The sequence below is a fragment of the Lissotriton vulgaris genome, unplaced genomic scaffold, assembly GCF_964263255.1.
Source record: "Lissotriton vulgaris unplaced genomic scaffold, aLisVul1.2 SCAFFOLD_300, whole genome shotgun sequence".
Classification (NCBI taxonomy): domain Eukaryota; kingdom Metazoa; phylum Chordata; class Amphibia; order Caudata; family Salamandridae; genus Lissotriton; species Lissotriton vulgaris.
This window is the reverse complement of record NW_028250131.1, coordinates 1,809,238-1,836,265: the sequence shown is the minus strand read 5'-3', so window position 1 is coordinate 1,836,265 and position 27,028 is coordinate 1,809,238. Positions and strand designations below refer to the sequence as shown.

At 46.0% G+C, this 27,028-nt stretch overlaps 1 protein-coding gene across 1 annotated transcript in view; it reads right to left on the bottom strand.

Moving 5' to 3' along the window:
* Window positions 1–16,832, bottom strand: part of LOC147663357 (uncharacterized) — a 49,786-nt gene extending 32,954 nt beyond the window's left edge. Inside the window, 1 exon segment of the mRNA XM_086950503.1 lies at window positions 14,879–16,832. Coding sequence (XP_086806629.1) covers window positions 14,879–16,832 — 1,954 coding nt within the window.
* Between the last annotated feature and the right edge of the window lie 10,196 nt (window positions 16,833–27,028).

Here is a 27,028-nt window from a genome sequence, read left to right as displayed (position 1 = left end):
TGTGTTTTAGATCCACGACTGCCAGACAGCACTAAAGACATCTTAAAGATATTCAGGAAGCATCAGTGGGAATACATTCCACCCATTCCTTACCATTGGATTTGTGGTTTGTAATTCACATTCGTCCCTCCCGCTGCCCAAACCTTGTTTACTGTATTCTTCCACAAACAAGCTTTCTGTAAAAAGGCCTTTAAATCTTGTTTTTATCTGGTCACATTTGCTGTGCATTCAAAGACAGAGGTCAAATGTCAAGCTCTCTCTTTGAGGGAGCTTGGTGTTTACTTTTCTTCCTAGGACTTCAAAATGAGAGAATGTATGTGACAATTCTGCTGAGTATCCATACAAGAGGAGAAGGTGTAAGATTTGTTTCCTAGCACACAACAAAAAAACAAGCACTGGCAAAGCCAATTGGTCTTTCCTTGCTAACCTACTAACTTTGCAAATGACTTTTAGCAGTGTCCCACACCATCAGTTGAAAAAGAAATATCCTACTGCATTTTGCCGGTTTACAAAGATTGACACGTAGTTACTGAGGCCCACCCTTTGAATTTCAATCAAATGTGGTGGATATGATTAATGAAAATAGAATGCCGGGAACAGAGAGTTACTGTGCCATCAATAAGCTCATTAGGTGCTGCACCTAAAAATGCTAAGATTAAAAAAAAATCTGAATGCCGGGAAAGGGGGCTATTAGTCTGAGAAGAAGCTAGATAATGTTGCTCTCTGTTGCAGGGAATCCCAGCTCACAATCAGAGCCTGAGAAGTCTTTCCCTAGTGTGAGCATGTTATTTTTGAAAAGTAGTTTGATTGCGCCATTCTTTACTTGACTATTTTCCTCAAGATACCTTTAGCAAAGCACCCAATGATTTCCAAATCAGCCTACGGGCTTGCGGTCTTTCACAGTATTGGGTGTAAATGCCTGTGATGTTCTGATAGTTTTCTGCTTGAATATGGCCACCACGCAGGCAGCATCGAATGCGCTGGCCTTGCAGGGCGTGAAGGTAATTTTACAGCCCTCACACACCTCCTTCACAGCAGGCACAAGGTGTGGGGGGGTCTCCCCGCACTCAGGTGTGTTATTTATTTATTCATTCAGTGTTTTATATAGTGCGAACATGACCCAACTGAGTATCAAAGTGCTTCACAATTCTATAGCATTGTACTTCTGACATTTGGTTTGATTAGTCCTTTAAACAAACTACCAAGTATATATATTCAATTTTAAGTAGAAAGCATTTCTACTTTACAAATAATACATGTCCTAAACATTACTAGAGATCAACTTGCATTACAATAGTATGTGTCGTAAATATTACAACATGTGACATTTTAGAAATACATGTACTAAGAATACCTCATATCATTTAGTACAGTGGATTGTACGTAGCAAACAGACTGGTTACAGAATATACAGCTATTATCCTATACTGCTTTTGGCCCGCAAATGTTGTACAGATGTGGCAGGGTCGTGTCATGATGCTGCTGGTGAGAGCTGCCAGAAGATGCTTCAATGGCACGGCCCTCTGTACATGCCAATGTCCGCGCCACCCCAAGCCATCCTTCCATTACCTTAGGTACCAACTTTACAGTCGACAGTGAAGTATACATGAGCACTTTAGTTGAAACGGCTGCTACCATTATGCAAAGGGGAGGTGGTGAAGGCAAGAAAATTAAGTACTTTGCTTTTATAAAGAACAAGCAAGGAGAGGCAAGCAGCAATGAGTGAGACAGTGAGGAACTGGCTCTCTTACTTTGAAGTCAGAGAAAGAACAGGCTTTTTAGGGAAAACATCGTCTGACATTTGATCTCGGTCTGTGAATGAACAGCAAATGTGATGAGATATGAACAAGAATTACAGCCGTTTACAAAAAAAAGCTTGGAGTGAGTGAAAAAAGTGCTCATATGAAGTGCTCTTAGACAAAGAAAAAAGAAAAAGTGCCTAAAACAGTTGATAATATGGGGCCAATGCAAGGATACAAGTAACGGGACGGTGCTTCATGGGAGGGAACAATCTACGAACATTTGGAAGCAAGGCTGTTTAAAGGAGATTGGAAGAAACAAGTAAAAAGCAATGGGTGGGCAGTAAGCCGTTACTGGATGATATTCTGCAGTACCGCCTCTCCCACCGCCGCATCCGATTCTGCGGCTGCCTCCAAGCAGTAGTGCCTGGTGAAGGTGTGCGTAGATGCCCAGGTTGCTGCTCTGCAGATATCCTGGATTGGCACTCCTCCAAACAGTGCAGTGGATGTGGCCACCGCCCTCGTGGAATGGGCACGGACTTGTGCATTCAAAGGCTTTCCAGCAGCTTGATGACAGTAGACAATTGCACTGGATATCCATCTGGCAATTCCCCTCTTTGACAGTAGGAAACCTTTCCTGGGTGCGCTGAAGGCGACGAATAACTTAGAAGACTTGCGAAACACCTTAGTTTCTTTCAAGTAAAATGTCATACATCTCTGAACGTCCAGCGAGTGCAATACTCCTTCTGCCGCTGTTGATGGATGAGGAATGAAACGTTTCAACACCAATGGTTCGTTCAAATGAAAATCAGTTGGCACCTTCGGAATGAACTTCGGGTTTGTCCTGAGAATCATTCTATCCACTTGTGGAGTGGTGTGGCTCACTGGTTAGAGGTGGCAGACCTGTAAGCAGAGAACGGCCCAGGACCAGGGTTCAATTCCCGACGCGGCAGGGACTTGGACCAGGGTCAACGGACTCGATAATTCTCGCCTCAGTGCCTACTCTAACCAGGGAACACACTCGGCAACTCTGGGCATTAAGCTTACCTCATCTCCACAACGGCCCCCCACAGATTCCGGGGATGCCTGGTTTCACCCTGGAGATACCCAGAAAGGGACCATCTCACAGGGAAAACGAGGACGGGTTCCCCAGCGGTCTATAGCGCCAGGACACTCGGGTAGAGTAACAGTGCGCTTTACAAGTATCCCACAATTACATTTACATTTAAACTGCAAGAAAGGCTCCTGAATCGTGAGCGTTTGCAGTTCACCTACTCTTCTCGCCAAAGTCAATGCAATGAGAAGAGCCAATTTCCAGGACAAGAACTTCAGGTCTGCCCTGTGTATCGGTTCAAACGGTGGCTTCATCAATTGAGAGAGTACAATATTCAGATTCCATAATGGTGGTAGAGGCTTCACTGGTGGGAAAACTCTGAATATCCCTTTCATAAATTGTTTGATAATCCTTGAGGACCATAAAGATGGGCCTGACGACGACCTCCTGTAGCGGGATAACGCAGCCAAATGCATCTTGATGGAGGCGTGTGCTAATCCTGACTTTGCTAACAGCAGAATGAAGGGTATAATTTGATGAGGTGCAGCAGTAAGAGGGTGAACATCATGTCTATTACACCACAGACAAAACCTCTTCCATTTCATCCTGTAGGTTTTGTTGGTACTCTCCGCTCTGGCCTTGGACAGGATCTCCCTACATTCATGTGAGATGTTCAGATGGCTAAACTCACAGTGTTCAGGAGAAAGGCTGCTAATCGCAAGGATTTCGGGTCCGGGTGGAGCACCTGCCCCTTGGACATTGTCAGAAGCGATGGAATTAGGCGCAACTGAATTGGACGTTCCTCCGACAGCAGCAGCAGTTCCGTGAACCAGTGTTGTCTGGGCCACCACGGGGCTACTAGGGTCAGCCTGCACGGCTGTTTCTTGATCTTCACCAGCACACGGGGGAGAAGAGGAATTGGAGGAAAACCGTAGGCAAAGATGCCGGACCATGCAATGGAAAACGCATTCCCCCAAGATCCCTTCTGGGGAAGCCAGCTTGCGAAGTACTGGCATTTTTTTCTGTTTTCCCTTGTAGCGAAGAGGTCCACTATCGGTGTTCCCCATCTTCGAAAGACGCTGTCCAGGGTCCCCTGGTCTAGCTCCTCCCATTCGTGGCAGGACGATTTTAGCCTGCTGAGAGTATCCGCCTTGATATTTTCATCTCCCGGGAGGTGTTCTGCTGCCAATGATATTCCTTGCTGAAGAGCCCATTCCCATATCTCCTGGGCTTCCTGAGACAGGGAGAGAGATCTCGTTCCCCCTTGCTTGTTCACATAATGCATCGCCGTGGTGTTGTCTGTTCTTACCAACACCGGCGAACCTTTTATCCTTGGCAGAAAAGCCAGTAATGCCAAGCGGATCGCTCTGAGCTCCAGCAGATTTATCTGTAATTGCTGCTCCTGTGACTTCCACCGACCGCTGACTTGAAGGTCCTGAAGGAAAGCTCCCCATCCTTCTAATGACACATCCGCCGTTACCACTAGCCGAGCCGCTCTTGCCAGAAACGTCAGTCCTTGAGACACATTTACTTTTTGTGTCCACCACTTTGCTGCCTGTAGCAACTTCGAATTATTGTATCGTCGAAGGATCCCTCCGCCTGACGCCATTGTAGATCGATCTGTTCCTGCCATGGTCTCATCCTTAGCCTGCAGCAAGGTACCAGGGGAATACAAGAGGACATTGTGCCCAGCAAGGATTTGTACCTGCGGACTGAAAGAGACTTTCTTTTTACCAAGTCTTGGAAGAGGGACACAATCCTCAGTTGTCTCTCCTCGGAGGGAAACACTTTGTTGCCTTCTGTGTCCAATTTTGCCCCCAGAAATGTGATCACATTTGTTGGCTGGAGGTTTGGCTTTCCCTCGTGAAGAGTCAATCCTAGATCGGCGAATAAGTCTATGCAGGCCTGCGTCGACACTCTGGCCTGTACCTTTGATGGTGCTTTGACTAACCAGTCGTCGAGGTAAGGAAATATTTGATGTTTTTGCTTCCTCAACACAGGCGCCACTGGAGCCAGGCATTTCGTGAAAACTCTTGGCGCTGACTTCAAGCCGAATGGCAGTACCCTGAATTGGTAATGTCTACCCAGAACCGAAGGTACTGTCTGTGTGCAGGATGTATCAGCACGTGGAAATACGCATGTTGTAGGTCCAATGTGGTCATATGATCTCCTGGGTTTAATAACGGAAGGATGTCCTGCAGAGATACCATCCTGAAAGATTGTTTCTTGAGATAGGTGTTTAAGGATCTGAGATCCAGAATGGGGCGCCACTGGAGCTTGTTTTTCTTGATAAGAAAAAAACGGGCGTAAAACCCCTTGTTTTCCTGGGATTTTGGTACCGGTTCTATTGCTCCCTTTCGGAGCATTGTCGAATCTCCTGCCGGAGTTGATGCAGATGGTTGGCTCTCTGGTGCATCGGTGGCGTACAAGGGGGCGCTTGAAGAAATTCTAGGGTGTGACCGAATTGAACTATTTCTGATGATCCTATTGTCTCTGACCATAGTGAAGTCTTAATTGAGCACCTAGAAACTAATGGTTCAATAATTTCTATGGACCATCAATCTGATCCCTTCGCAGACCTTATCAACTTAGATGACCAAGACAAATCCGTGACAATTGAGGAGGAAGTCATAGAAGCTAGTACCACCCTAACACCTGTCCCCGCTCCAAGAGCAAAAAAAGGGATTACTAAGGCGCCACCCAGAAGAGGTGGCTTACGCTCATCTAAAAATAAACCCGCAACCCCACCTAGACGAGCAAAAAGAAAGAAAGAGGATGAGATAAGGGAGGAGGTTTATGAAAATGACGAAGGGGAGGACACCCTTTTAATGAAGCTAATGGGCACATTGGAGTCCAAACTGTTAGGCTTAATGAAACCCCTCATTTCGAAGGTTGACCAATTAGTTACAAAGGTCAACAAGTTAGAGTCTCTCCTAAGAAAAACCAACGAGGGGGTGGGTGAATTACCAAACCTAGTTGCTCTAAAAATTGACCAAATGGAGTCTGTGGGGAAATTGACATCAGGGGTGACTACGAATGCTGGTTTACAAGCCTCTTCAGACCAGGCCCAACACGCTAGTCTTAGGAATGACATTGCATTGGATATGAACCCACCCTCTGAGGCAGCGCAACAAATGGGCAATGGCATTATTGAGACACCAAACCCAGAATCTGCCCCAGTTGAATTGATTGTCGAAGCTTCGCCCCTCATTTTAGTACTAGCTAACACTCCCTTGCTGAAAACCGGACAGATCGAGTCACCTGATTCCTTAAGAAACAAGGCTCTACAGTGGTTGAGTAGTAACATGCATATATCCCCCTGGGGCAAGGAAAAATTAGCAGACGATCTGCTCACAGCAAGAAGAGTTAGGTGGATAGGTACTAAACCAAAGAAATTCCAAGGGGATTGTGTGGTTCTGAATTTTAAGGGCCCAGATGTTCTGCCAGATGTCCTACGGAACATTCTCCCTCCACAGCGTAGGACAGCTGAAATAGTTCCACTGACACTGGATTTCTTCTATAGTAGAAGGGGTCTAGTAGCAAAACCCAGTATATTAAGAACTAAATGGGCAGTAGTGGGAAACAGAATGGCTAGATCCAATCCAGTATGTGAGTGGGGGCTAACTTTGGACAATCATTATTCTGTGCTAACGGATTTGAATGAGTGTGATTGACTCGCATATGTTTCTCCTGTTACCCTGAACTTGTGGTCGGATCAAGGCCGTGACAAGACCCTGATGTTAGATGAATCTTTATCAGCCCCAGAAGAACCTTGCACCTCCGGCCCGGAAGTTCAAAATAGAGCCCAGGGGGAACAGGGAAAACCATTGGAAGAAGTTGAGTTGCTAATGGGATTGAACAAAAATGTAATAGTAGAAGTAGATCCTGTAGAAACATTAATCATCCCCGACACTCTCCAGACGTTCTCACAGCAGACAGGGTCTAAAGGGGAGGAAAGAACTATGAAGTTTATGACATGGAATATCTCTGGCCTACACTCTAAAAGAGAAGACAAAGAATGGCTTGATATCATTAAACAACACGAAGTGATTGCACTCCAAGAAACATGGGACACTGAATGCAACTTCTGGGTAGAAGGATATGTATCCCATTTCAAAGCTGCACAAAAGTCTATTAGAGGTAGAAGCAAGGGTGGTCTTGTACTTTTAACCTCAGTTAAACATATGGGTTCGATGAAAACTATTGACATTAACTCCCCTAATTGTTTAATTCTAGAGGTCTCGTTGAGTACGGGGGAAAAACTCCTATATGTCAATTTTTACAATTCAACAGAAGGGTCTCAAGGGGATGAAAATGTCCTAATGCTGACTAATTTTTTAAACAATTATAAGAAGAGTCAAACTACTTTGGTTTATTATATCGTTTTTGGTGATTTTAATATACATCTTTGTCAGTCTAACTGTTATAATGGAAATTTTTATGATGATGACTATTTGACTCACCCGCACTTTGAACATTCTGCTAAGGGGGGTGCTTTAGAAGAATTGTTGATCGAGATGGATATGTCTGAACCCGCTTTTGCGAACCCGAAAGACAGAGTGCCAACATATAGTGCGAGAGGTAGTAATACTATCATTGACTATATTTTTGTGTCACCTAGCATCCTCATGAATGTCATTTCCTACAATGCCATTATAACAGCATTTAGTGACCATAACCCGGTTGTTATGGAAGTATTTAACATAAACCCTACTGTAGTAAACTACGACCTACAGTCAACATACCCTACAGTAATTAGGGCCCATGACCAAGGTAGGCGGGTTAAATGGTCTAAGATTAACACTGATGAATTTTTTACTAAACTGTGTGACGAATTACGTGTGGAATTCAACATATGTAGGGACCCATTGTCAACGGGAGGAAATGTTATTAACGCTTTTGGTATCATATGCAAAAGTGTAGCTGAGGCACTCACAATTAAATCATCTGATAAACCACGAAAGTCTCAGGGATGGTTCAATGCGGGCTGCTCTAAGGCACATAAAAATCTCCTAGAAGCCCTTAAACGAGAGCCTCGTAATATAACTGAAGTTTCCAAACTGAGGAAAGACTATAAGAGTACGATTGAGGCTCGTAAAACAGAATTAAAACATAAGGCCTGGGAAGCACTTTACGATAACCTCACGTTAAGGGACAGTGCAAAATTTTGGAAAATAGTGAACTCTCCTTTGTTTAGCGGTAAGGAGAACGAGATACTAGAGGCTAACATTACCGAGAAACAATGGCTAGATCACTTTGAAAACATCTATGGAAGCAAGTCCCTTACTACTCCTTTTAGTCCTATAGATTCTGTACCTACAGATATGCCATTAAGGGTCTCGGTAAAAGAAGTTTTAAATGCGATCGAAAATACTGCCGGCGGGAAAGCCCCAGGCCCAGATGGGGTACCCGCAGATATGTATAAAGCACACCCCCACATATGGGCAGTAATACTCGCGAATGTTTTTAATTTAGCATGCATGAATATGTCCGATACTCCCACCACTTGGTCACACTCGGTTATTATACCAATTTTTAAGAAGGGGCAAAGGGGTGACCCTAGATGTTATAGACCTATATCATTACTCGATTCTTCATTTAAGATTCTTGGCAAAGTTATTTTAAACAAAATCAATTTATGGGAACAAGAAAATGCAATTCTCTGTGATACGCAATATGGATTTAGAACAGGGAGGGGCACTGAAGAGCAGTGTCTTAACTTGTACATGATTGTGTCTAAATATACTGATGCCGCCAGCGGGTCAATCCATCTTGCTTTTATGGACCTGTCCACAGCGTTCGATTTAGTAAACAGATCGAAACTGTGGACAATTTTATCTGAGTTGGGTTTAGACCCTGCCCTGATAAATTTCCTAGCTTTTTTGCACTGCGACCTGACGGCATCGATTCGGATGACTACAGGTGGCAAGTGCACTAAGGGATTTAGGTCAGTTAGAGGGGTGAGACAGGGGTGCATTTTGGCACCCATGTTATTTTCACTGTATATTAATTCCTTGTACTCTGTTTTAAAAACTGCTACCCCAGACCTACCCATGATGGGAGGTTCACCGTTGCCAGTACTGATGTACGCCGACGACACGGTCCTCATCGCCAGAACCCCTAATGGTCTACAGCAGCTCCTTGATTCGTTCGGAGCTTTCATGAAAAAACTAGACTTGGTTGTAAATATGGAAAAATCACACGTCATGTCCATAGGGAAAGGAAAGAACAACACCAAAACCCTGCGATGTAACGGAGTGATTTTAACCAAGGTTAAAACATTTACATACCTAGGAGTCATTTTTGACGACACGGGCACTTGGACTCCTCAGGTGGTTAACAAAGCAATGGCGATCAGGCGGTCGTTTGGAGCGATACAGAGTTTCGCTAAAAGACTGGGGGGTAAACCTACAGAAGCCATCCTCAAGCTGTACAAAGCCAAAACATTGGCGCTGGCAAGATACGGGGCTGGGATCTGGGGTTTCAGGGATTTGGTCCTGATACAGAAGGAGGAGAATAGGGCTATGCGGTCACTATTGGGCTTACCACAGTCCACACCCATTTTTTCTGTCTTAACAGAATTGGGGCAAGGGTACATTGAAGACACCCTTAACCTTGCCCCATTACTGCTTTGGGTGAAAATATGGATGAACCCAAATTTGAATTTAAATCGTCAAATTATTACTGACTGCATGGGTAGAGACAGAGTTAATGATATTAAATGGCTAAGCTATATTAAGTCTGCTGCTACCCACTTGGGTCGAGTCGACTTGTATAGTAACCCCGAGAGGCTGTGTAAGGAAGATGTTAATTGGATCAAAACACAATTTTTAGAGTCCAAGAATATGCGGCGAGAAGCACTAGAATTAGAGAAAATTACTGTGAAGGCTCATTATATTGCCGTATCTACTATGTCCATTCAGCCATATTTAAGGGTAGTGAATAGGCCGTATCATCGGTGGCTTCTCACCAAATTCCGTTTCAACCAGATGCACTTTCTCCTGGGGGAATACCAGAAATGGAATAAACCAAGGGATAATATCCCATGTAAATGTGACTCCTTCTCCGATCAAGACCTGACCCATTTTATGTTTTTTTGTCCCTTTTTTGCGGAGGGGAGAAAGAAATATATACTACCGCTGCTGAGAAATAGGGGATTCATGCAAGTAAAACCTGCTTTACTGTTTCTGCAAACCATGGAGACTTCTATTGTAATGTATGGGGTCGCAAGTTTTTTGGTGGCAGCTATGAGAGCCAAACGTCTCAGATTAATAAATCCATTAAATCCCTTAAATATTGTCTGAATAATGTAATGTAATTATAGGTGTAGTATTACATAGGTGTAGTATTACATAGCCTATGTTTGTAGATTTGTATAAATATTTTGCACCATATAGCTTTTATATATTTTTTGAAATTGCCAATGAATGAATTATTTATAGAATATATTGTGAGAATGTATCGAGGCGTTAGATTTACCTTAAAAAGCACAAGTAAAAAGTTAATTGGAAAATCTAAACGCGACACCCGTCCCCGTTTTTTCCCTCAGTAATTGTTCTTTTAATGTTTCTACTGCCTTTTAAATAATTTTTAAACGTACACTACATCACTGAACCATGTTGTTGAAATATGAATGAATTGATACCCCCAATGTTATATTTCTGTACATGTTTTATATACCCTATATGCATTTATATGTGTCTATGTAGTATACTTTTATGATTTTAACTAATCGAATAAAGTATTTTTGACTCTGACTCTGACTCTGAACTATTTTGAGGACCCATTGGTCCGTTGTTATTTTCCGCCAATTGTGAAGATAGTGAGCAATCTTTTCACCCAGGGGAGCATCTGACAGAGCCGGAAGATGGAGGTTGTCATTGTCGACGGGTGTTGTCCTTGCCCCGGCCACCCCGTCCTCGTGGAGTTGATTTTATATATCCTCCTGATTGACGTTGGCTGTATTGCTGACGGTAAGGCTGCGATGAAGACTGATAAGAAGAAGAATATCTCCCCTGTTGGTATCCTCCTCTATACGAGGAGCCTTTGCCGTATCAGTATCCTTCTTCTTCTCCTTCTCCAGAGTATCATCAATATGTTTCCCAAATAATTCTTCTCCATTGAAAGGGAGGTCTAAAATTTTGTTTTGCACCTCCGGCCTAAATGCTGTTGCTCGCAGCCATCCTTGCCTGCGCAGGACCGCAGCTCCTCCCAAGGATCTAAATGCCGTGGTCGCTATATCCATAGCGCAGTCTATGACTTCAGCCGAAGTCCTCTCTCCTTCCATGAGAATTTTCTTTGCCCCCTGCTTCTCTGGATCCGGCACCAGATTAACGTATGGAGACAGGTCACACCACATCTGCCTGTCATATCTTCCCAAGATGGCGAGGGCATTAGTGGCTCTCACAAGCAGAGCCGACATTAATGAAAACCGTTTTCCCGCGTTATCCAACCTTCTGCCCTCTTTGTCTGGAGGTGCTGCAATCGGAGCAGATGGGTTCCTTGATTTCTGTTGTGCCACCTGAGTGATAACAGAATCCGGTTTGGGATGACCCAAAAGGCAAGTTGGAGCATCAACCGGTGCCTTATACTTTTTATCCAGTCTGGCCAGAACCGGTGTTACCGTCGCTGGCGTCTCCATGACCTTTAATCCTTCCTTCCAAATGTGAGACACTATAGGCAGGGATCCTACGGATTTCCGATATGAGTCTTTGAAGTCATATAGAATACATTCCGTTTTCTCTTTTGTCATGGTCAGTGCAAATCTCTTTGTGGCTCTTTCCATCAAATTATGAAATCCACCAATGTACTCCAGTGGAGAATCTACTGGTCTCTGCGGAGGAGTTGAAGGTGATGGGGCAATATAATCATGCCATTCTGCACTTGTGTCCGCAATCTCACCATCCTCATGTTCGTCATCCGTGGTATCGTGGTGTGTCGTTGGCGGTGGGGACCTAACAGTAGGTTCCGGCACAATCTCCCTCCTACGAACCGGCGTCCCTGGAACCGATCGTGGACGTGGAGTAGCCTCTAAGGCTTGTTGAGCGACTGGAGTCACTAGGCATCTCTTCCTATAATCCTCCAACATTCCCTGGAGATCCTTCAACAAAGAAGATGGCACACTTGTCATCTCCTCTCGCTGCTGTTGGCGATATCGGTGCTGTTCCTGGGGTTGTTCTTGATAACCCCCATATTCCTCCTCAGAATCGTCTTCTTGGTACTTAACCTGTAATTACAAAGGGCTACTGGCAATTCCATACTCCTCATTTTCTTCCGAATCTTCTTCCTCCAGCAGGTGAGACGGCAGCAATGGGAAGACCTTACTTGGAGATGTAACCTCCGGTGTTATAGATTTTTTCCAAGGCACCAACCTTTTTTCTGGTGTTTTTTCCCTCATCGACGAGCCCGTCGACGAGATTCCCATCGCCATCGTCGACCAAGTCATCGTCGTCGACGCCACCGTCGATGTTGTAGTTACCGTCGACGCTGCCCTCGTCGACGCTGCCGTCGACTCTGCCGTCGTCGACACAGTCCTCGTCGACGCTGTCATCGTCGGCGCCACCGTCGTCGACGCCGTCGTTGACACGGTCGTCGACGTCCTCATCACCGGTGAAACCGTCGACGATATCGCCGGCGACGGTGAAATCGTCGACGCTGTTTTCTCACCAGCCTTAACATTATCCTTTTTCGTCGACGACGGAGGTGTTTTTGTCGTCGTCGATGGTCTCTTTTTTGTCGACGGTCCCGTCAACAGAGCTGAAGCAGCACCCTTCTCCTCAGAAGGCGTAGAAGAAGACCGTTTGATAGTAATCTTGATCTTCTGAGGTGACTGTGGTGGATCTGAGGTGGATTTTGCTCCTTTCACCTCACCAGCAGAACCCTTCATCCCCTTAGATGAGACTGAAGGGGATTTTGAGGGACTGCGCCCTGAAGACCCTGGAGTGGTCTTTTTTGGGGCCTTCTCAGGTCTTTCCCCTGAGGAATGTGTCTGAGGAGATCTACTTCTCTTCTGAGATCTCTTAGACGCCACACATTACTCCTCACTCTCACTTGAGAGGATTTCCTTCCTGGCTTTGACCTTCTGAAGCCAGATCAGCAGCCTTCCCTCACGATCTCTCAAGGTCTTATTCGAAAAGGTACGACATACCTTACAATCTGCTGTCTGATGGTCAGATAGAGACAGTAGATGCAGTCCTTGTGAGGGTCAGCTGTATAAAGTCTCTTCTTGGAGCAGGTGGAACAAGCTCTAAATAGTCCTTTTTTCTCCTTCTCAGACATGGTTGATGTAAAAACCTCAAATCTAAGCCAAAATACTGTAGTAGTAAAGAGTTTGAGCAGAGCTCAAAGGAGACTCCCTAGCACAACGTGCGGTAGAAAAATTTGAGGGGCAGAAGGTTCTCTCAGGAGTGTTCTAGAGGGTGAGGAGCTCTGATTGGTTCAGGGAAAAGTTTGGGCCTTTTTTACATAACAAAGGCTATGGGTTGCAAAAGGGAACTGGGCCTAGGCCTCTTTTCAGTTTGCTATACTACTAAGCACTGCTTTTTTATATACCAGAGACTCCCGTCTCCTCGACGGGGAATGATTCAGGCATGTGAATCTATGAAAGTTCCAATACTGGAGTAACTTTGCTTTTATTACTTCTGCTGTATGTTACGAGCTTACTATGAGGAGCAGAGGGAATATGTTTATTAGTTTCCTTAGATAAAGGAAGGGTGGAATCTTCCTGCATGTTTCTACACGTTCCGAGCTGCTGCAGCTTTTTTAAATGGACTTTTATTGAACTGTTTATAATATCTTTTTGCAACAAATATCTAACAGTTTTTTTATGTTTACCTTTGCACAAGAGGTTTTATGTTCATTCTTCATGTTTGAAAATATGTTAGCTGCTGCATATGTAGGAGCTAAGCACCAAGGTTTGTGGGAACGGTGATGGTGTGACCATGTATTATACGTGATAAAGTACCACCTGGTGCATATAATAAGATTATTGTAAGTCACCTCAGAGTTCTATAACCTTATAAAGGAACTCTGCCTTCCTCGTTCCTCTATATGGTTAGGGAACACCTTATTGACTTGCAATATCCTTAGAAGGTGCGGCAGGGGTTACTTCATCCATTATATATTTTCACTAATTTTGGTTAAAGTGACGTTGTAGATGGCTTTGTTAAAACACCTTAATGGGTCTTTAAAAAAATCAGAAATTCACTTAAAAACAAGGGTAAAGTGTATATATGGGTAAGACTAAAACCCGAACAAACTCTTGAAATTTGTAAGTTATGGTTAGAACCACAATCCGTTGCTCGCACTATGGGTGTGCAAACCCTAACTCAGCATGTTACGTGTGATGATGCAATGACATTTTCATAATTAAAGAGTTTGCTAAAGGTAGAATGCTGCTGTAGGGAGATCATGACTACTTTTGTCTGCCCATAAAACAATTAACTCTTTACTGAGCTAGAGGTTGGGAGGGTAAACTCACAAGTGACAAATAACAAATCACTTTGTGTATCTGTCTACCATGAGGAGGTGTGCACTCCTGGAGAAGCCCGCAGTGGCAACAACATCCCTGGTCGGCCCTGCTGTTGAGGCTGAATACAGACTAGTATTTTTATATCAGGAACTGGAGACGACTGCGTCTTACCCAATGTAACTGTGCAACAGGAAACACAGTTCCCTCTCTAGACTGCGCATGTCGGCTATTCTCAATGAACACCACATCACTTGCCTCAGACTATTATGTGTGATTCTGGCCAGTAATTCCTCCCATGAATAGCGCTATTTCCAGTTCCTCAGCCTGGAATAGGGACGGACAAGGAAGAACGAGAGATGCTGGCCTACTTGTCTCATGCAGAGTCCCATAACCAGGCCTGTTTCTGCACAGGAAGGATGCAGTCCTGTGTGGAACCAGAGAAGGGTGCAGGGACACATCTGCACCCAGTGTACTCGGGGGGTCAGTATCGCTCAGGGAGTTCCACCCAAACCCAAATGATCACCTTGGAGACTTTGTAAAATCTGCCCATATGCATTCTCAAGAGGTTACATGTGTTAATGCACTCCGCGTGCCCATGTATAGCAAAACACATACCTGGGGTGGCTTGGGACGGCAATAAATGTGATTTTGCAATTCTTCTCTTCATGGAGTCTTCATCTGCAGAATTTGTGTCCAGTTCTAGGCATGATGGGGTCACAAGCTGACCCCACTCCTCAGGACAGAGCAGTTATGTGTTGCAGTTCTGATGTTGATCCTGTGATTCAGGGTTCAGTAGCTTGTTGTTCTGATCTGAGCCCTGTGCATCAGTACAAGCTGGTTCTAGCATGTAGTTCTGATTTGAATCCTTCTCCTCAGGGTGCAGTGGTTCCACCGTGTAGTTCTGATCTAGTTCCTGTGCTTCAGGAAGCACTGACTCTAGCTCTTGGTCCTGTGCCGCAGTGTGCAGTGGTTCTAGCTTGTACTTCTGATCTGAACGGTGTGCATCAGTACAGGCCGGTTCTAGATTGCCATTTTGATCCGGTTCCTGTGCTTCAGGGCGCATAGATTCTAGCTTGTAGTTCACGTTTGGATCCGGCGCATAAGGAAGTTCCTGCTTCAAGCACAGGTGTTGCAGTAGGCATTGGGTTTGTTGTGACCCCAACTCATCAAAGGATAACAGCACAAACTTTATGTGTTCGTATGATGACATCCCATCAGGTGACACAAGTTGTAGGCTGCGGGTCTCCTGGGGATCTAGGAAATCAAAACACATCAATTCTTTCTCCAAGGGATCATCCTGTCCATTCCCATCTGGTAGCACGGGTTGTACACAGTGGTTTTGCTGTGGTTTGAGTCCATAAGAAAAAAGTGGGTGTGGGCAGAGGTTCTGTTGCTGATCCCAGCTATTAGTAGACAATAGGGATGGTTCTTGCTTCAGGTGCCCATCTGGTTCTCTCTTTTTTGGGAACGCTGATTGTATGCTGTGGTCTTGCTGTGGTGTCTGCCCATCAACAAATTCCGAATGAAGACGCCGCTTTGCCTCCAGTGATCTGCCTGAAGGATCGGTCTGAGGGCACCTGGATACAGTACAATACTGCTGTACTCCATTTCCATCTGGAAACCCAGTTTGCATGCACAGGTCTCGCTTTGACTTGTGTAGATCTGGAAACCTAGGTTGCATGCACCGGTCTCGCTTCGACTCATGTACATCTGGAAACTCAGGTTGCATACACTGGTCATGCTGCGACTCGTGTACATCTGGAAACCGAGGAAGCATGTACTCGTCCTGCTGCGACTCATGTACATCTGGAAACCCAGGTTGCATGCACTCACCCTGGTGCGACTCGTGTACATCTGGAAACCCAGGTTGCATGCACTGGTCATGCTGCGACTCGTGTATATCTGGAAACCCAGGATGCATGTACTCGTCCTGCTGCGACTCGTGTACATCTGGAAACCCAGGTTGCATGCACTTCGACTCGTGTACATCTGGAAACCCAGGTTGCACGCACTGGTCCTGCTGTGGGTCACATCGATGTAGAAACATTGGGTGTAGACAAAGGTTTGGCTCCTCTGGACACCCTTGAACATTGGTTGGAGAAGAGAGCGTACATTCCTGCTTTGGTGCATGCCCATCAGAGAACACCGGCTGAAGACATAAGCTCGGTCCACCTGGCCTATCAGGCTGAGGTGTCACAGGAGACCGGCTAACAGCACCATTTCTAATGTTCACCGGACAGACAACCTCCAAAGCCAATCCACCATTATCTAGGTAACCTTGATCCTTTTCTATCCAGATTTTCTTAATCATCCCAGCAACTCTAGAAGGTACGCCCTCCACAGTATTCAGCAAGTTATCCAGTTTGGCTTCCAACTCCTCCAGCATGGATAGAAGGATAATGTGGGACAGGTTCTCTGAAAGCGGCTCCAGGTCCTGGTCCCTCTGAGCATCATTTCGGGATCTTGAAGTTGAGACGTCATGGAGAGGTAAAGATGGGACTGTGGCTCTTACGGATTCACGTGAACACTGCGCTGTCACTTTCTTTCCTGGAGCCCGTCTTCTCCCCATTCTGGTACTCTGATTTTCAACTCTCAAGTGTCTGCAGAGGAGAGGAAAAGAGAAAAGACAACACATGACAACTAGGTCAAAATACTCTTTCCTGTCTCACCAACCCCAGTGTGATCAGAGGAAATTGCGAAGTTCTAACACCAGAAAAAAATGCAATCATTAAAATTTAACAATATCCATAATGTAGCACATATATTATGAAAGGCACTGAAATGAAATGCGGTTCCAACACTATATCTGTTCCTTGGTCTGCTCAAATTGCACACTTTTATGACAAAAACTGAATACTAGAACAGCCTTGCAGCAATGAAAGGTTTATAATACCCTAGAACAAAAGACTGCGCTATCATTTTCACTTGCACTGTACACCTCTCTTTTGCAATATTCGGTTCAGTGACTGAAGCACGCGCCAACATATCAAACCTCTACCGGATCTACAAAATGCTTGTTATGTCATTGCATGTGTAGGGCCCGATTCACAGAACTAACTTAAGACAAAATCCTAAACTTACTAGTTTTGGTATTCACAGAAGTTAAGACAAACTTAAGACAAAATCCTAACTTCTGTGAATTCCAAAAGTAGTAAGTTTAGGATTTTGTCTTAAGTTAGTTCTGTGAATCGGGCCCATAGAGAGCATGTTCAACCTGGGGTTTCTTGGAACTAAATCAGAAATACATAAAAGAGGAGACAACCAATCAGACCAGGGAAGAATTGAGCATGAATAGGCTTGTGGGTTGTCAGATTTCTGGGACAACACTTGAAGTTAGATTCAAAATGGATTTCGCTGGGAGAGAGATCCGAATGGAAGGAGCTTGTACCAAAGCTGCGTCCAACTGATCTGATCTTCTGTAATTTTGGAATAGAAAGTAAATTCAAGTGAGGGGATCTCTCGTTTTGTTCGGGTGTATGCATTTTCACCTGGTTCACAATTAAGTGAGGGGCTAGACCTCTCGCCTCGTTAGAGGTGAGGCAGAGGGTCTTAGTGGGTTTGTTATTTCAATATAGGTGTGGCGCTTGCCCACCTCAGAAGATGATGTAGTAAACAAGATGCGTCGCTGTGAATTACTTGTAGGCTATGAATGGTAATACTGGGTATTCTTACATATACTCGGTTGGCATAATGCGATCTAGATAGGACTACGGCCTCCACTATTGCTTTTCTTGTCTTGTCTCTTGGGAGGTGTGGGGTTAGTTTCCGAAGCAGTTTCAGCACAAATCTGTATTTAGATCCTACTGCTCCAGCAGCTGGTTCTTGCTAAGATTGCTATTGATTATCACTCAGAGGCTTTTAGCTGTGGGTTAGGCTCTGGTAACAATCTCATTTTTGTTGGAGAGCAAAGTCGGTTCCAGAGATTGGTCTTATTCTTTAGAATTACAATCTCTGTTTTGTTAGTATTCAGTCTTAGCTGATTCAACCTCATCAAGTAATCATTAAATTGAATCATATTTTAAAACTGGAGTGGTGAGACAGACATTCTGCCCACACAAATTAACAACTGAGAGTAGGTATAGTTATAAAGCCTGGAACCTCTTGAAGATAGTTCTCTAACCAATAGCTTTTGCAGGTTAAGGGAGCAGAGGTATTGACCTATAATTCTTGGTTATATCTGGGACTTCTCCCTGGTTTTTCAGTGACTTGAGCTCTACAGCATTTTGAAACGCACTTGGAGCAACAGCTTGAGCTGCTGAATTGACGAAAACGCTCTGCAGGGGTCTGCTCAAGACCTGGCTTTTCAACGGAGACGCAACACCCTCAGCGCCCAGATATCCTTGGAGTGCACCTTATAAATGATGAATGATTGATTGATGAGGTCAGAGATTCTATTACTGCTGGAGGGCAAGGGTCAGTTTTAGCTTGATCATGAATTCATGAAGCTTGTTTATTTCTTCAAAAAAGGATAAGAAGAGTAGAGTTCTTTTCAGACTCAACTTCAGATGTACTGCTGCTGTAATTGTTTATACTATCTTTAAAGATTTTTTTTGTTAATTATTTAAATTGTCAAAGAATGCCTCGATAGGAGTCAGGGAAGTTTTCATTTCATCTGGGGGCGACAAATCATTCAGGATATCAAAAAACTATTTTTATTATTTGCCTATTAAAAGGGCTTTGCATGTGCGGTTTTGCCTTTATATTCTGCAAGTTCCGCTTTAAATTTGCTTTTGCTCTCTTCATCATCCCTTTCCCGCCAGTGTCGACGCAATGCAGGTTTCAACTCCTTTAACCGTGGCTTGTACCAGGGCACTGGTCTGGTGCGTAGAGAATGTCTTCAATTGATGGTAAGAGGGGGAGGTGTTTTCACCATTTGCATATGGTTTTAATTTCCTGCTTGTGGATGCAGTTAGAAAAATCTACTGGAATACAAAAATTTATCAAATAATGATTGGACCATATGCAAGGAAGGACGATTATATTGGGTCGTTTCAAATATACAGCCAGATCAGATCTAAGGGATTTTGTTTTATGTGACCTGAGCATGTAATGTGTTGATGTAAATTCAACGTCATTAACTCAGCAAATCCATTATCTTTAGAGTCCGAGTTTATTATTTATTTATTTTATTTATTTATTTAAAACACTTATATAGCGCAACTGTCACCTGACAGGTATCCTGGCGAGGAGGCTCACTCCTTAGGATGGAAAGAGACGGGAGGCTAATTAGGGAGTTTAGCAGTGAACGGGTTTGGGGAAGAGCCAGGTTTTGATTCGCTTTCTGAAAGGTAGGAGTTTTGGTATTTGGCGAATGTCGACCGGCAAACTGTTCCAAAGTTTGGCTGCGGCCACTTTAAAGGATCTTCCCCCGGTCCTTACCTTGTTAAATCTGGGTACCGACACAAGGCAGGCTGAGGTGGATCGGAGAGTTCTGGTGGGTGTGTACCAGGAGAACATTTTTTGTAGGGATCTGGGGCCCGTTCCGTGCAGTGCCTTGAAGACGAGGCAGAGTGCTTTAAAGGCAATTCGCTGCTTCAGAGGGAGCCAATGTAGCTCCGCTAAGGCTGCTGTGGCCGAGGATCTCCTGGTCCAACCAAGGGCCAGTTTGGCTCCAGCTGACTGGACTCTTTGGAGTCTGTCCAGTAGAACAGCTGGAGACTCGAGCAAAAGAGCATTACAATAGTCAAGGCGACTAAGGATAGTGCACCTGACTATTAGTGCTCGGGCCTGGGCGGGGAGTAGTGGCATGATTTTACGTAAAGAACGCAGTAGGGCTGAGCAAGTAGAGACTGTTTTAGTTACCTGCGTTTCCATGCTGAGGTTGTTGCTTAGCATAACACCCAGATTGCGGACACTAGTGACCGGCTGTGGTTTTTCTGGGTTTTCCGGGGGCCAGAATTCTGTAGGAAATAGGCGAGGAATCCGGCTCGCAGAGCAGAACAGGACCTCGGTCTTGGAGGAATTGAATTGCAGGGAATTCATGAGCAGCCAGCCGGCTGTGTCTCTTAAGCAGTCATGGAACGATTCCATGGGGATTGAGTCCTCCCCCTCCCAGGAGAGGATGAGCTGGGTGTCGTCCGCGTAGTTTACCGTTTTCAATCTGTGGGATTTGATTAACGTGATCAGTGGTTTTAGATAAAGGTTAAAAAGGATCGGGCTAATGGACGAGCCCTGGGGTACACCGTGAGGTACTGGGGAAAACGCGGATTGAAAGGGGGGGAGGGACACAGCCTGTTTCCTATCTCTCAAGTATGAGTGGAACCAGAGCAGGGTGGTGCCTTCGACCCCTGCCTCTCTGAGCCTCTTCAGCAGAATCACATGGTTAACCGTATTGAATGCGGCAGACAGGTCCAATAAGATCAAGGCTACTGCGTGGCCCCTGTCTGCACGCATCCGAAGTTCTTCCATGGCTGTAAGCACCGCCGTTTCGGTGCCATGGGCTGGGCGAAAAACGAATTGGAGGTCATCCAGGATGTGATTCTGCTCAAGGTGTGCCGAAAGACAGGAGCTAACCCAGCGTTCCACCACTTTCGCTGGAAAGGGTAGAAGCGATATAGGTCGGAAATTGGCTAGGCACTCGGGGTTCAAGGAGGGTTTTTTCAGCAGCGGGGTGATGAGTGCTTGCTTCCAGGGGGTGGGGACAAATCCACAGGCCAGAGATTGGTTACAGATCTTGCGGAGGGTGTGGAATAGTTCATTTCTGCACGCTTTCCAGGTTTTAGGGGGCAAAGGGTCGAGGGGGGACCCAGAAGTGATTCCGTGTGCCAGTCTCTCAAAATCTACTTCGGGGATAGGGGGGAGAGCCTGTAGGCGTTCCCTTGGTAGGTGTCCTGGGCTCGGCGGCTCAAGGTTGGTAATAGCGGCTCCAGGGGAGTTTAGATTATCTTGAGGAGGGGGAGTTGCAAGATTCTGAATGATTGTCTCAATTTTGTTCGTGAAGAACTGTGCGAGATTATCGCAGAGGGTCTGAGAAGGGGGATAGTTTTCTTGGCACAGTCAGGGTGGATAACGTTGTCAAGGATCTGGAAGATGCTTTTGGAGCTATTTGCGGCGTTGACTATAGTGGAGCAGTAATAGGTGGATTTGCTCTCTGTGATGGCTGATTTGTATTCAAGGAGCTTGTTTTTCCAGCTAATTTTGTGTGAGTCGCAGTAGTCTCGTCTCCACTTCCTCTCGGCCTGTTTACAGGCTAATTTGAGGGTTTTCAGGGAATCGTTGTACCAAGGGGCTGGTACTCTGCTTTTAGGTTTGCATCTTTTTAGTGGAGCAATAGAGTCCGTGGTGGATACTATCCTCGTGCAAAAGGCTCTATAGTTGTCTTCAACCGGGTTGATTGGGGAGAAGCTATCTTCTACGTTGAAGACGGTGGTGGTGGAACTCAGTTTTTCCAGCGCTTTCCAGTCTCTATAATTAAATTCTGATGGGGCGTTATTATTCAGCTTTCTAGTTTTTGTGGTGGAAATGTAGAATTTGATCAAGTCAAGTCAAGTCAAGTCAAGAAAATTTATATAGCGCGCTACATACCCATAGGGTCTCAAGGCGCTAGAGGGAGGGTGGGGAATTACTTGTCGAATATCCAAGTTTTAAGTTGCTTTCTGAATGCTAGGTGGTTCTGAGTAAGGCGAAGGTGAGTGGGAAGTGAGTTCCAGGTCTTAGCTGCCAGGTAGGAGAAGGATCTACCTCCCATAGTGGTTTTGTTGATGCGAGGTACTGTGGCAAGGGCTTGGTTGGAGGATCGCAGCTGACGGGAGGGGGTGTAGAAGGACAGTCGTGGGTTGAGGCATTCGGGCCAAAGTTCGTAAAGTGCTTTGTGTGCGTGGGTTAGGAGGCGGAAAGTAATCCTCTTATTTACGGGGAGCCAGTGGAGGTTTTTCAGGTGACCAGAGATGTGTTCTTTACGCGGGATGTCTAGTATGAGCCTGGCTGAAGCGTTCTGGATACGTTGGAGTTTTTCTGGAGTTTCGCGGTGGTACCGGCGTATAGTGTGTTTCCGTAGTCCAGGCGGCTCGTGACCAGTGCGTGGGTGACCGTTTTTCTAGTTTCGGTGGGGATCCAGCGAAATGTTTTTTTGAGCATGCGAAGAATGTTGAAGCAAGATGATGAAACGGCGTTGACTTGTCTGGTCATCGAGAGTGAGGAGTCCAGGATGACGCCCAGGTTCCGTGCGTGGTCCGTCGGGATGGGGGCTTTTCCAAGGGCTTCTGGCCACCAGGAGTCATCCCAGGCGGAGGGGGAGGTGCCTAAGATGAGGACTTCTGTTTTGTCTGAGTTCAGTTTCAGACGGCTGTGCTTCATCCACTTGGCTACTTCTTTCATTCCTTCGTGTAAGTTGGTTTTGGCGGTGTTAGGGTCTTTGGTGAGTGATAGGATCAGTTGAGTGTCATCCGCGTAGGAGATGATGTTGAGATTGTGTTGGCGAGCGATGGTCGCAAGGGGGCTCATGTATACGTTAAAGAGGGTGGGGCTGAGTGACGATCCTTGTGGCACGCCGCAGATGACTTCAGAGGCATTTGACTTGAATGGTGGGAGGCGGACTCTCTGTGTTCTTCCGGTGAGGAACGAGGTGATCCATTCCAGTGCTTTTCCTTGGATTCCTACGTCTCTGATGCGCTGTAGAAGGGTGCTGTGACAGACTGTGTCGAAGGCAGCGGAGAGGTCGAGGAGGATGAGGGCGACTGTGTCTCCATTGTCCAGTAGAGTTCGAATGTCGTCTGTTGCTGCGATGAGGGCGGTCTCAGTGCTGTGTTTGGCTCGGAAGCCGGACTGTGAGGAGTCGAGGGATTTGTTGGTTTCGAGGAAGGCGGCGAGCTGGTTGTTGACAGCTTTCTCAATGACTTTGGCCGGGAATGGAAGAAGCGAGATGGGGCGGTAGTTTTTAAGTTCGGTGGGATCAGCTGTGGGTTTTTTCAGAAGGGCGCTGAGTTCTGTGTGTTTCCAGCTTTCCGGCAAGGTGGCGGAGTTGAGGGAGCAGTTGATGACATCTCGGAGATGTGGTGCTATGATGGAGTCTGCTTTGTTGAAGATGTGGTGAGGGCATGGGTCAGTTGGGGATCCTGAGTGGATGGAGTTCATCAGGCGGATGGTGTCCTCAGTGGAGATTGGGTTCCAGTCGTTAAGGATGTTCAAGGGGGGTTAGGGTCCTGCAGAAGATTGAGTGGGTTGGTCTTCGGGTCGGTTGTCAAAGCTGTTGTGGATGTCTGCGATTTTGTTGTGGAAGAAGGAAGCTAGGGAGTCGCAGAGGGCTTGGGAGGGGGTGATGTCGTTGGAGTTGGCTGATGGGTTGGTAAATTCTTTGACGATGTTGAATAATTCCTTGCTGTTGTGGGCGTTGTTATCTAGACGGTCTTTGAATGCGGTTTTCTTGGCAGACCGGATTAGTTGGTGGTGTATGCGGGTGGCGTTTTTGAAGGCGTCCCTGGTGCTGGTGTTAGGATCTTTTTTCCAGGCCTTCTCGAGGGAGCGACAGTGTTTCTTCGATTTCTTAAGATCATCGTTGAACCAGGATGCGTTTTTGCTGCCTAGCTTGATTTGGCATTTTTTCAACGGTGCTAGGATGTCGGCGCTGTTGGATAGCCATTGGGTGAGGTTGATGGCTGCTTGGTCGGGGTTTGAGGTGTGGGCGGGGGGGTTTAGTAGAAGCGATGAGGAGATCTGGTCGCTGGTGATTTTGTTCCAGTTTCTTCGCAGGGTGGGTTGAGGATGGTTGTGGATTGTGGTCTTATTGTAGGTAAAGTGAACGCAGCTGTGGTCCGTCCAGTGAAGAGCTGTGGTGTGACTGAATGAGACATGTTTGCTGGAGGTGAAGATAGGGTCGAGAGTGTGACCTGCAATGTGGGTGGGGGTAGTGACGAGTTGTTTGAGTCAGAGGTTGGCGAGATTGTCCAGAAGGGTGGAGGCGTTGAGGTCGTTGCTCTTTTCCAGGTGAAAGTTGAGGTCTCCCAATAGAATGTATTCCTTGGAGGGGAGGGCGTGTGGGGTGATTAAGTCAGTGATGTCGTCACTGAATTGTGCACGGGGTCCTGGAGGCCGGTAGAGGAGGGTGCCTCTGAGTGTGGTCTTGGGGTCGGTGTGGATCTGGAAGTGAAGGTGTTCAGCGCTAGCGAGGTTGACGTCTGAGCTGGTTGAGATGCGGATGGAGTTCTTATGGACGATAGCGATGCCTCCTCCTGTATGCTTGATACGGTCCTTTCGGATGATCTTGTATCCTTCCGGAATGGCAATGGTGATGTCTGGGGCTGAAGAAGCATTCATCCATGTTTCTGTGAGGAAGGCGACGTCCGGTGAAAAGGTGTCTAGTAGATTCCAGAGGTCGATGGCGTGCCTGTGGACCGAGCGGGTGTTGAGCAGGATGCATTTAAGGTGGTTGGTGTCAGATATCTGGTTGCTGTTAGTGGATGAGGAGTTGCTCTTGGTGCCGTCGAACTTGCAGGAGTTGCAAGAGAAGGGTCCATGGGTGAGTCCAGGAGCGGCTAGGACGCAGTTGGGGGAGCGGCCGGGGTTAAGGGCTAGGAGGGTGGGGGCATCGTATGTGTTGCGAGTGGGCTGGGCATTACGGGGACCATGGGGTCTGGCGCTGGGCGCGGTCCAGGCGCGGACGGGCGTAGACGGGCTTACCTTTGGCGCACCTTCGGCGTGGTCGTAGCGCGTGGACGCTGCGCGTGGGACCATCTGACATAAATGGATAGTGGGGAGCGGAGCGTGGGAGGGTCAGCTGGGAGGCGGTAGCGGGGAGGCGGGCCAGGGGAAAGCACAACAACAAAATGGTGGGAGGGATTCAAAGCGAAACCCAGCGCAATGCCCTCAATGAAGGAGGGCTTCTCAAAAATCAAACTTGCACAAGCGCTATTATTTCAGCAATTCAGTCACCAGAGCTACTACAACACAAGCGCTATAATGGACAACGCACACGCTCTAACACAAGCGCTGTAAACTACGATGCAATTGCGCTCTAAATTAACACAGCAAATCAGACAATTCTATCAGCAGAGCTACCATACCAGGCACGAGTGCAGAGACACGAGTGCTGAGTGAAGGTGCTTCAGCTGTGGGAGCGAGGGGGAGCGACCATTCGGGACGAGGTCCAGGTAGTCACAGTCTTGCCTGGGGGGTGGAGATCCCCCCAGGCAAGGGTGGAGATCATGGACATTCTGCCCATGATCTGTCCAGCTCATGGGCAGAATGTCGTTCAAATGTGTTAAACCATGACTGGAAAAGATGAGGTCAAGTCGGTGGCCTGCTGAGTGGGTAGGTTGCTGAACCAGTTGGTGGAGTCCCACGCTTTCGCAGGAGAGCAGGAGGTTTTCTAGACCAGTGTCTAGGCTCCCGTTTGGCCAGAGGTTGAAGTCCCCTAGAATGATTAATTTATTATGGGAGGTTGCCATGTTTGTGAAGGTGGTCAGTAGCGCTTGCTGTTGTTGGGAAGTGAAAGACCCTGGAGGTCGGTAGCAAATAATTGCCGTAAAGATGCCTCCGGAGTGGCAGTTTATGGAAAGGCCGAAGAGCTCAGTCCCGGCAACTGAGTCCATGTCCATGGTATTAATGTGCCAGGAGGCTCTATATATGATGCCTACTCCACCACCACGGCCTTTGGGTCTGGGAAGGTGCAAAATTTTGAAGTCTTGAGGGAAAGCCCATGCTAATTCAATGTCGCAGTCTGCGTGAGTCCACGTTTCGGTTAGGAAGAGGACATCCAGGTGGTGGGATTCTATGAGGAGATGTATTTCGTTAGCATGCTTTGGCAGTGGAGTTGAAGTCATCAATTCCAAAATTGAGGAAGGGAAGCAGATCTACACCTTCAGTTTGAGTAATTTGTAAAAGAGATGTGTGGATCCACTGGTGAATAATTGCTGATATCTCACCTCCATTCTCTGAGCTTGTTCTCTTTTGGTCATCTTCGGGTATGGCTTCTGGAGATCTGGAGAAGATTCCTCTGACAACCAGGTTTCAGTTAAGAAAAGGGGGGCTTATTATCAAGCACAGCGTTAACATAATTGCCGCTTTAGCAGCATAAAACTGCCGCTAAAGACTTGATAATGGTCTTGATAATACGCTGTATAGAATTCTCATAGAAGCCCATGTTCACACCAGAACATGGGCTTCTTTGGGAATTCCCAAGAGCGATACTTCATATATTAGCGACACGCTGAAATATGGAAAATGTACAAGGCTTAAATATCGCATTGTGAGAGTACTGAGGGTATGTAATTTTATGTTAAAAAAGCCATTGAAGTAGTTGATAACACAGAGAATCGTTGTCACTTCTTCAAACACTCCACACATTGCATGTGCACTGCATTTCACAGTTCAAACACAACCTGTGCAGCACTTTACAGCACAAACACAACCTGCCCTGCACTTCACAGCACAAACAGAACCTGTGGAGTATAGAAGGATTACTCAATGTATAGGATTTTGCACTTGTAAGAATCAAGGAAGCAGTGAAGTCTTGAAGTAGATTTATTGAGGAGAAAGAATCTCACCCATAGGAAGGATGTCTTCAGTTCACCAACCAGGAATAAACTGCCTCAACTTTAAACATAACATTCTTGACATCATTACATAACATTCCAAGACTCCTAGCAACAGGAACCAAGATGCCACACACCCTCCTTCTTTACAAAATAAAGTTGAACAAAAGGAGATAAAATACACAAAAAAACTATTTCACAAAGTCTTTTAAGTAAGCAGGTGCATGAGAGACTTGAAGATTTCCGAATATTTTGTGGAGCAACAGTACCTTTCCAAACATTTTGTGGAACAACAGTA